At 41.5% G+C, this 10,676-nt stretch overlaps 1 protein-coding gene across 1 annotated transcript; it reads left to right on the top strand.

The window, feature by feature from the left end:
• The first annotated feature begins 4,268 nt into the window (after positions 1-4,268).
• Positions 4,269-9,950, top strand: IGFBP1 (insulin like growth factor binding protein 1). Its single transcript, XM_027904994.1, has 4 exons — positions 4,269-4,683; positions 6,246-6,424; positions 8,013-8,141; positions 9,325-9,950. The coding sequence occupies exons 1-4, from the start codon at positions 4,269-4,271 to the stop codon at positions 9,454-9,456; spliced, it is 855 nt and encodes a 284-aa protein (XP_027760795.1). The 3' UTR covers positions 9,457-9,950.
• Positions 9,951-10,676: the final 726 nt, after the last annotated feature.

Genomic DNA, 10,676 nt, shown 5'->3' on the forward strand with positions numbered 1-10,676 from the left:
GGTCTGGGGCTGGATGTCACTTTTTCTCCATCACTAGTGTCTACTTTTCTCCTCCTGCATGTGGGTATGCTTGTTCTGGAAAGCGAGGCATTAGTTCAGGGAGAAAGGGGAGTTTTATGTGCAAGCTGGCAGTTAACTCACATGACAGACCCAGACATAGAAGTAAGTGGTAGTCTTTTGTTGCTGTCTCAAACTTCACACGAGACGCCTTAATGTGTATTTGAAAGTGTTATTATACTTTAATTGCTTTAAGAGTAAATCTCTGGGGAATTTGCCTTTTCCTTTGTCAGCATAGGATAGCAACCACTTCAGCAAGTAAATCTGATGGTGGTGAAGGCTGCAGTCTCATCCCATCAGTACCTACAGCCCCCAGGGACTGCAGTAAAGAGCAAATTACATGGTTAGTGGTGTTCTTTTCTGTTTCTGGGCTCAGAGAGACAGTGTGGCTAAAGGATACAAAGAGATTTAAACAGCTTATGCTGGTTTAGATGCCTGGAGCCAGTGCTAAGGGGGTCATTTACATTTTTCAAAGTCCCTGCTAAGCTATAGCTCACGGTGGTAGGCACTGAAAAGCCTTTACTTCCAGGCTGGTCACAGGAAATACCATTATCTGGGTTTAGTAATGCTGACTACAGCAGAAGAGGTGAAGCAGAAGCTCTCTTTTTGTATTACCTGTCCACGGGAAATCACACTCTGCAGCGTGTTTTCAGCTTTGCCATACCACAGAAAGTCAAAGTTTCTGTTTTATATGTCCAGCTAGGCAAACTGACTCCATGGGCAGCTGGCCCATAGTAGAATGACTAAAGGACTTTAACCTGTCTTGCCAGAAGAGTGCAGTGGTTTGTAGAAAATAGTTATCTGGCTGGTGTGTGCACGCACAACATTGAAAACAAAGTGTTTTACTCAGTGCCCAGACACTTTGGGTGCCACCAAGGAGATAAATTGCCTTTTCCTCTCTCTCTTTTTTTTTTTTATGACCCATGATTTAATGCAAAAAGTCCATAAGCAGCCTTCCCTAAGTAGACTTGCCATGAGACAGCCTCTCACTAGAGTTTCTGCAGTTTTAGTTTTAGGCATTTATAAATTATTTTCAACGTTCTGGCAAAATTAATTGCTGGATAAAAGCAGCAAAAGTCAGTCTGCAAAAGTTAGTGCAACCCAGACTTGAAACAACTCCTTATCTGCATCCAGAATCTAATTTTAAAAATCATTTTTATCCAACCAGAATAGAAGAATAACACCAAATGGCTTATATGTCATTGCCACAAAGTGACAACAATCAACAAATGTACGCATCAGATTATTCATCAATAACATAAGCCCTGTCAATTACTTGGCTAAAAAAATCCACATAATCTAGAGAGAGAAAGCATTTTTTTATATGGAATAAATGCAGAGAAGAAACTAGGTGGTTGGGTTTTTTTTCTACCATAGCTGTTTTCCTTCATATGCTTGATGGATGTGTATTCGTGTATCACACAGTAGTTCTGGATATTAAGCAATCCCTGCCGAGGATTCATGTGGTGCCTTTTGACAAGTGGTTCAAATTAGGGGTCAACAGTTGGAACACCTAAAAATTATCATCAGAAGTCCTCAGTAAACACAACTTTACATCATGGATGTTTTAAGCCTCCTGACTCTTATCTGTTTGTGTTCTTTAAAGCAATGTCAGGGTCAGAGATGGAGATTGGTAGATGAGTTGTAGTATTACATCAAACAGAGCCTACATAAACATATACACTGCTTTCCCTTCATTGATGTCCCGTGGCCTATACAAAAACATTACCTTGTTGATTGATACTGCCCTAAGTTAACATGATCTGTTCTAACATATGTCCATTACATTTGTATAAATGAAATATGAAGGGACTGATTTTTGTGGGTCTCCTTTTTTTACAGAAGAACATCTATTCCAAAAGTATGCTTTAGTGATTTGTAGGTTTCCTTAGTTTGATTTCACAAAAGATAGCAAGTGAAAAAAAGGCTGTGGCATCACTCCAAGTCAATCTGCAGTCATAAAAGAAACAAAACAAAAAAAAAACCTTCAAAATGTTTTATAATCTGTGGGGAGGGTTTTATCCTTTGTTTATCTAACTGGGCAAACTGAAAAAAAAAAAAATCTGACTTCTAAAAGGCAGCAAATTGTTAGGAATTGCCTAGGCAGTTCAGATACTGCCAACTGCCTGACAATCTGGGGAAAATATGCCAAAGACCTGAAAATACGATGGTACTTGGGAAGAATGAGACTGAAACTAATGGAAGTTCTGTTATGCAGGCCTATACATCAGACAAGTACTTTGTTCTTGCATTAAGTATCTTTATCTGGTTACCTAAAAATGGTGGTGATGAGTTAAAAAATCCTTATTAAGAAATTTTTCATGTGTATCATTAAAAGCTATTTCAGCTCACCTCGGGTTTTTTAGACGGAAAAACTGCAGGCAGGACAGTGACAATCACTTTGTACAGTAATTTCAGGGGCAAGGAGATTATCTTAAGCAGTAAGTCAATGATCCTCAATTCTGTTCATAAAAAGCTATCTAACACAGCAGAGAGAGATACCTAGATAAGTGAATGAATACATGCTTACAGATATCCTAAAATACATATGGGTTCTTTGGGTCTTTGTCATTTTTCAGCTGGGTCTTAACTTTCCATTTGTGGTAGTTTTTTTCATGTTTCTTAATGAAAGAGATTTAATTTTGCATTGTTTTCTGTTTTTTTTTTCTTTGGGAGAGGAAAGAAGAAATATTTCTGTATATTTTTCACTTCATACTGAATGGTAAGAGAATTGTGATTTTCAAAAAAAAAATTAACTTTTAGAAAAAAATAGAAATTAAAGGGGAAAGAAGCTTGAAAAGTCTAATTGGAGTTTTCTACAGAAATTGTTGTGCCCTAGGTTTTCAGCCAAAATTTACTCCTAGTCAGACATCTGAAGTCCACAGAATTCTTTTCAAATGTAAAATTAGTTTTCCTTAAAATACTTAAAAATGCTAATGAGTTTTCAGAGTTGTCATCTTTTGTATCTAGAGATCCCTCAAACTATCTGAATTTAAATAATGTAGTTAAGTAAAAACGTGTCAAGTTGTAAAAATCTGTAATAATGAGAATACTTTTAAGAAATTAGTTATGAATGTAGATGGATAAAAAAATCACTACATGATAAATAAAACCTTTGGTATCAATATCAGAAAAGAAAGAGTGAATAACAGCATGTTAAATGTACTCTGCAGTTCTTCTTCACTTTCTTTCACATAAATGATGTATTTACAAAAGAGTTATGTTAAGTAAATGTTAAAAAAAAAAAACCAAAACAACCAAACAAAAAAACCATGCTACATTAGATGGCTTTGCAGTGGAACTTGCTATTTCAAGCTTGGTACATACTGTGAATACCAGGATAAAATAATCTGTTCAGCACAGTGAAGTTTGAGTACTTTTTCTTTCACAGGAGTGACAAATGTTGCATGCAAAGGATAAAAGGACAGATTTCCCACCCACACCTCCCTCAGGTGACACACGGGGAGATGGAGAGTAACAGGACAGACAGAAAAGCAGGTATCTCGTTTATTTTTGGTCTGTTGACAAACACTGATTTCCCTCAAGTGCATGTTTTGAGGACTGAAGCTCCTCTCCTCTCAGCAGCAGTAGCCGAAGCACAGGCGATCCCTTCCCAAAGGTTAATGCAAAGACTCCTACGTGCGTGTGTGCAGCGGTTACGAGATTCTCATGGCTTTATTACCCTTGAGGCCTCCTCTTTGGTATGTCAGTGTACTAACCTGCAGCCACATGATGAAAATTAAACAAGGGTTTGTTGCATCTGTTGCTGTGGAAATACAAAGACAATTGCTTCAGTTTCAACGGGATTTCCCTCCTTCCTTCCCCCACCTCTTTTTTTTTTTTTTTTTTTTTTTTTTTTTTTAACATTTACATTTATATGAAATGTCAAGAACAGGACACATTTGTGACAGGCAAAAGGGCAGAGGATACCCCCCCATTCCTCCATTGCCGTTTGCCAGTTTCGCCCCCAAACCCCCCACTAAATATTTCCTTGTTAACTGTGGTGGCGCAGAGAGGTGGGGGCGAGGGAATAAAAAGCATTCCTTCGCGTCTGGAGGAAAGAAAATAGATAAAGGGGGAAAGTTAAAAGGGGAGGGGGAAGAGTGGCAGGGGACTTGAACGGCCGGCGAAATGATGCTTCTCCAGCCCTCCCGTTCAGACAATAGTTAACTCGGGGTTAAAGATTAATAGCCAGGCAAAGCGCTGTATAAATGGCCCGGGCGAGCCGGACAGCATGCGAAGCGGCTCCCGGCCGTGCCGGCTCCCTGCCCAGCAGCATGGGCCGCTCCTGGCTGCCCGCCCTGCTGCTGCCGGCGCTGCTGGGCGCCCGCCTGGCCCCGGGGCAGCCCCTGCAGTGCGCGCCCTGCAGCGCGGACAGGACCGCGCTCTGCCCGCCCGTCGAGCCCGAGTGCCCCGAGGCGGCCCGGCAGCCCGGCTGCGGCTGCTGCCAGACCTGCGCCCTGGGGCCGGCACAGCCCTGCGGGGTCTACACGGCCCGCTGCCGCCTGGGGCTCCGCTGCCGCGTCCCCGCCGGGGAGCCCCGGCCCCTCTCCGCCCTCATCCGGGGCCACGGGACGTGCCTGCCCGCCAGCGAGGCCGGAGGGACGCGCACGGCACAGCCGGCAGGTACCGCGTCCGGCTCCGCTCCGCGCTGGGGGGCGGAACGGGGGATCGGCGGGAGCTGTGCCCGCAGCTGGCCACGGCCAGGAGCCGGGAGCAACGAGAGAAGTAAGGCGGGCGTCTGGAAAATAGCGAAGCTTGAGCGCATTTTGCGAGGAAACGTGCTCTGACCTGTCCTGATGCGGAGCCAAGAGATTGTTCGCAACGAGCTGTTACGCTACTGGCTGAGAGCGCTAAAACCCTGAAGTGTAGCGATGGCACCGTGCAGAATAATCCCCCAGATTTCTGGGAAGCTGTAGACAGTTTGTCTTTAGTAATGAACAGTAACTAGAGTAGGACAAATGTTTTCTAGGCTTTGTTTATGTCCTTCTCCAAAAGTTATGATAAAGAATGAAAAGACTAAACAGGATTGGTGCCTGGCTTCGTTTCAAGAGTAAAATGTATCTGGAGTAGTGCAGTGCTAGCCAAACTATCTTCAAGCAAAAAGGCATCTCAAGCATCTTAGACAATATGATGCTCAGGGATTTCTCCAGTGTTATGTCATTATTTTTCAATTTATTATGATTATTATTTTCATCATCATTACTGCTATGTTCACAAAGTGGTGATTAAGGTAACTTAGTAGCATTACAAAAATAATCGTCGTTGACTCAAAATAATTAGTGGAAGTTAGTGGAGCTTTTCTTTTACTTGACAGGGTAGGGAGGACAGGAAACAGTAACAAAACTTTAGTTTAAGCCACCTGCATTCAATTTAATTTTATCCTTCCTTCCTCCCTTCCTCCCTCCCTTCCTCCCTCTCCCTCTTCAATTTCCCACCTCCATCTTTTCTTAAACATTGTCAAAGGGTGTTTTTTTAGTCCATTGGCTCTTTACAGCCTTGATCCAACGAGTTATTTATATATAAAAATGTTGTCCTATGGTGAGTCCCCCTGCAAAGAGCTTCTGTTGCTTTCAGTGGGAGAGTTCACACACGCTGATTTAGGTACTGGCATACAGTCCCCACCAGGCTTCTGCCAATCCCTGGCTATTTGATCCACGCAGGCCAGCATGAGCTACTGCGGGCTCCTGTGAATTGCTGCTCCTTCTTATATGTGAGGCAAACAACAGAATAAGGTACAGGATACCCTGGGATGAGGTCTGGACCAGTTCCCCTCATGAACAAAAACAAACACATCACACTGACAAAAATCTAAATTCCTTAGAAGTTTAACTTCAGTCTTTCCTCATTTAACCAAGTCTCTACAACCCATTGTGGTCAAGAAGGTTTTTTCATTTCTAGCAGACTGGCTGCCACTTATCTTTGGGATTCAACTAATTTCAAAGGATCATAAAACAACTACCTTGTTAGAAAATAGCTGATGAGTCTTTCTGTGAACATATGACCAAAGTTTAATTTGCCATTTATTATTCCTACAAGATCTACTGCAATTGATCTTAGATATTATCTTTTTTTTTCCTTTTTTTTTTTTTTTCTGGTTGATTCTTCTTTTTCTTCACCTTTGTAAGTGTGAGAAATAAATGCAAAAGTTCAATGAAGAGGTTCACCTTAATATCATTCATTTCCAGACTCTGTTGAACCTGACGATATGCCTTCGGAAAGCACTGAAATAACACAGGATCAGCTGCTGAACTATCAGTTAATGTTTCCCATGGGCCAGGATAAGTCCATTCCCTGGAATGCCATCACTGCATATGAAAACATGAAAGCAAAGAGAATATCTGAACTCAAGACATGGAAAGAGCAGGTGGGTTTTCTTTGAAACCTTTCAGAGACCATTTCAGTAGATGCTGTTGATTTAGAACTCCAAATGAAAATCTGCATGAAATTGTAGCAGTAGCACTGAGATGTCAGTATTTTGGGAAGCTGGAAAACAGGCTTTCGGAATATCTTCATCAGATGCTCGAGGAACAGGCAAAATGGAAAAATGGAATGATAATAATCAGATATGTCCTACACGACTCTGTGCAGAGGCTGAATCTTTCACTGCTTTTACTGTCAGATGGCCCCTTAATTTACACCAACCTATATTAAAATCTTGGATTCCTTTTGTGCTTCAGTTAAAAAAAAAAAAAAAAAAAAAAAGGCATTTTTCACTGGTCCAACACGCAATGAAATAAAAAGGAGTCCTTCCACGTAGTTATTGACGAAACCCCAGCACAAACCAAAACGTGCTTTTCTCTGATCAGAAGGAGACATTATCAATTCCATGAACGTAGAAAGACAAAAAGCACAACTATTAAAGTATACGTAGACACTGCAAAATCTCGGTAGGTTAGTAGGGGTACGGGAACTTTGCAAGCAGGTTTGTGCTCCTCTTGAGGGCAGCAGAGAACCACGGCTAGACCTGTCCCTGGCAGCAGCACCCCTGCCTTGCGGAGCCGAGTTATAGTCGGGCACCACAGGAGCCCAGGATCGTAATGGTCCCTGACAAAAAGGAAAAGAAACAGCAAAAACCTACTAATCATCACCCTACCTTAGGAAGCCTCGTTTCCATATCCAGAACATGATGTAATCTGAACTGGTACGTACATGTGCTGTTAGCTCCACTTCCGAATTGTAGGGCTTCTGCTTTTCTCACCCAGAGTCACCAGTTGACTGGAACAGGACAGCTTATACGAGGGGCTGACACGGGGAGGTTTTGTAAAAGCAGAGGCCCTGTTTATTTTTACTCTAAAATAGAAATATTTGTTCAGCAAATATGTTAGGTACTGTTGATGCACAGCAATTGTGACTTTGAAAAAGAGAGCCAGCAAAGTATGAAAATAATATTTACAAACAGTTCTTCGTCCTCGGTTCAAGGCACTTTGGGTTTTCGTCCCAGAGCTACAAGGTGGCTCCACGTTGCTTTGGCAACAGTTCTGTCCTGTACAAAAGATAACAAACATTCAAATGTTTGTTCTTGCACCCTCTATATATGTCTTGTACCTATTCTCCATATATCAACAGAGCACAGGGCCATGGCAACCCAGAAAACGTGGCAAGTCTCACGTACTAGTCTCTTAGCATGCACCTCCCCATAATAGGAGAGATTGTACCCTGTGAGCAGTAATGTGTTTACTTAGTACAGGTTAAATTTCCTTGTGTGGCAATTTAAGGATTAAAATCCTCAAAGAAAATACCTCAAAGAACAGAAACAAAGGTCTAAATGCAAGACCAAAGTTTTCTGGCTGTGCTCGTCCTCAAACAAGGAAAACTATAAGCAAAACAATCTGGTACAGATTGTATGCCTAATAAATATTTTTAGCCTTTTGCTAGCTTTATTTTGATCACTTTCTGTTCAGCTGTTTTCTTTGTGATTTTGGTATTATAACCTGTGCCTGGTATTCTCGCAGGGCCCTTGTCAGAAGGAGCTCTACAGGGCCTTGTATAAACTGGCGAAGGCTCAGCAGAGAAGTGGAGGGGAGATTTACAAATTCTATTTGCCCAACTGCAACAAGAATGGATTTTACCACAGCAAACAGGTGTGTGCCTTTTCTCCCCTATCTACTCACAGCAGCGCTGAGACTAGCCTGATACAGCCAACCCTTTCACAGCCCTCTGCTCCCAAACTCCCACATTTGCAGCTGCTGGACAGGCAGGTTGTGAAAACAGGGATATTTTGTAGTGGGAGCAGATGGTCAGTCCTCCTCTTTAAAGTGAGCCGCGTGCTGCGAGCTGACAGCAATGGAGGCAGGAGCCTTTTCCATTCACAGAACAGGTGCACCCAAAGCCTTCTCTGAAATATTTTAACCCTATCTGCTCCCAGGCCAAATTAAGTTCCATGTACCTGATTTGTTAGCACAGTTCCAGTTGATATTAACTCATAATATCCACCGTATTACCTGCCAAAGCCCATTGAATATATCATAATAACTATGTAAAGGGGGGGGGGGGGTGTCTCAGCTCCCAGGCAATGGAAACTCCCATAGGCAGTGGAAAAAAAACTCTTTGGAGCAAAATTAACCTTGTGAAAGCAGAACAAAAATACTGATTTGTGCTGCCTGTGGACTAGCTTATTTGCTCATTTCCATTATACCCTCAAAAAAAGCCATTGCAAGCTAAAGTGAGAGTAATCTGCAAACCCAACTAAAGCTCCAAACCTCAAGCCACACCTTGTTACCGCAGTTCATGCACACAAATTTAGTAGGTCTGCATAAATCTGTGTCACCAAGACTCCTTGTTTTTGGGTATGGCATCACGATGTGACTCACAAACACTGTGACCTCAGGATCTAATCAAACAGAAGTCAGTTTAACCCCCTCCCTAAGAAAAAAAAAACCAAAAACACACCACTTTATTTGCCTCCTTGCATGAAGAGCCAGACCATTCAGTCACTGCTCTCACCCTACCAGCTCGTAAATTCTGCCATCCTTCCATTTCTCATGGTGGAAGGTACTGCTGTTTTCTACTACTGTTTGCTAAGGCTTAGGCAGTTTTAAATCTGAAGCTGCTTTGGTGGTAGCTGAGCTTGGGTCTTGGCTCCCTAGCCAAGTGTGTTGCTCAAGAGGCTCTGCAGACCACTGCATTCAAAACAAGTCTGTGCATGGCAGATGATCCTAATTCTGATCTTAATTCTGTCCAACATCTCTACTTGCAGTATCTCACAGGTAACCTTCTGCTTACAGTTACTTACTGTGATTTTTTTTTTTGCTAATAATATTCTAGTGTGAAACTTTACTGGATGGAGAGTCTGCTGAATGCTGGTGTGTCTATCCAAAAAGTGGCAGAAGAATTCCTGGATCTCCAGAAATTAAAGGAGACCCAGAATGCCAACAGTATCTGAACTCACAAGAATAAAACTAAACACCAAGGTTTTTCACACCAAGTCTTCTGGGGGCCTGTTCTAGTCAGGAGCCATCCCAGAAGGAAGCTATTTCACTAATATAGTTCTGTGCACCTGATTTTCAATGTATGAGTAATGCCATAAAGTAACATTTTTACTGCACTGAGATTGCCTAGATGCTCAGGTGACAAATATGAGCAACTGCAAGATCAAATTCTATAATCTTGTATATTTTGTTCTTATAATATTATAGATACCCTCATATGTAAAGCTGTTGAATTATTTATTTCACAGTATATGTATTTTTGTCTCTATGTGTTGTTACTAATTTATATTCTCAAACACTTCATAGCTTGATATGTAAATACTTAATATTATTGCTCTTAAATGTATACAACATATGTTGAAGGAATGTTGCTACTTAAGACTTTAAATGGCATACTATTGGGAAAACTGCTTGTAAACTTGCATTTTTTGTACTATATATTTATAGTGTCAAACTGAATTTTAAAAAATAAACTTCAGCAGAGAGCATGCTTAGAAACTTATTTAAAACCTGTTTTGCATATATATCATGTTACTTTTGCACCTCTGTTTCAATGTCAAGCTGTTTCTTAAAAAAGAAAGTCTAAACCTTAATTATATACTGAAGCTCCTAATGGGACAGTATTTTTATCTATTTCTCAAACATATGCACTGGATAAATGGCAAAACACAACAGGATATTCTGCACCACCTTTGTCATTCACATATTGACAATGCCACGTTATGATGAACTATTAAATAATGTCTTCTACTTTGTCCCTGTCTCTTGTTTTCTGCATGGTCCCATTCAAGAGTCTGACCTCAGCAGGAAAACAGGCAAAACTCTTGCAAATCTGCCTCCTGAATGCCGATCTCCTTTCCTGCGATGAATTTTCTTCTTTTGCTCTCCCTGCCCCATTCCCTTTCTCCTGCCCTCGAATCCCAGCTGTGTTCTGCAAGCCTCGGGCAAAATTTCAGCCTCCAAGGGAAGTTATTAAAAGGCTTTCTGGATAGGAAAGCTGAATGCCTTCCTTCACTCAAAAGCCCAAGGCAGCAGTATTAGTGTATTTCAAAGATAACATCAAGACTAGAAAGAGTCATTTCCTGCACAGAAAGTCAAAGGTTGTAAAATGGAGGCTGGGGAAAAACTTTTTCCTGCAAGCAGAGAAGAGGGTTCTCTTGGCTTGGGATATTGGTCTCTTTCCCTTCC

This window comes from Empidonax traillii, unplaced genomic scaffold (genome assembly GCF_003031625.1).
Source record: "Empidonax traillii isolate 1590-97213 ecotype Southwest subspecies unplaced genomic scaffold, ASM303162v1 scaffold1109:size413625, whole genome shotgun sequence".
NCBI lineage: Eukaryota > Metazoa > Chordata > Aves > Passeriformes > Tyrannidae > Empidonax > Empidonax traillii.

Coding starts and splice junctions, on each gene's coding strand:
- IGFBP1 (XM_027904994.1), top strand. CDS start 4,269: ATGGCCCGGGCGAGCCGGACAGCATGCGAAGCGGCTCCCGGCCGTGCC. Junction 6,425..8,012: donor TCAAGACATGGAAAGAGCAG/GTGGGTTTTCTT, acceptor GTATTCTCGCAG/GGCCCTTGTCAGAAGGAGCT. Junction 8,142..9,324: donor GATTTTACCACAGCAAACAG/GTGTGTGCCTTT, acceptor ATAATATTCTAG/TGTGAAACTTTACTGGATGG.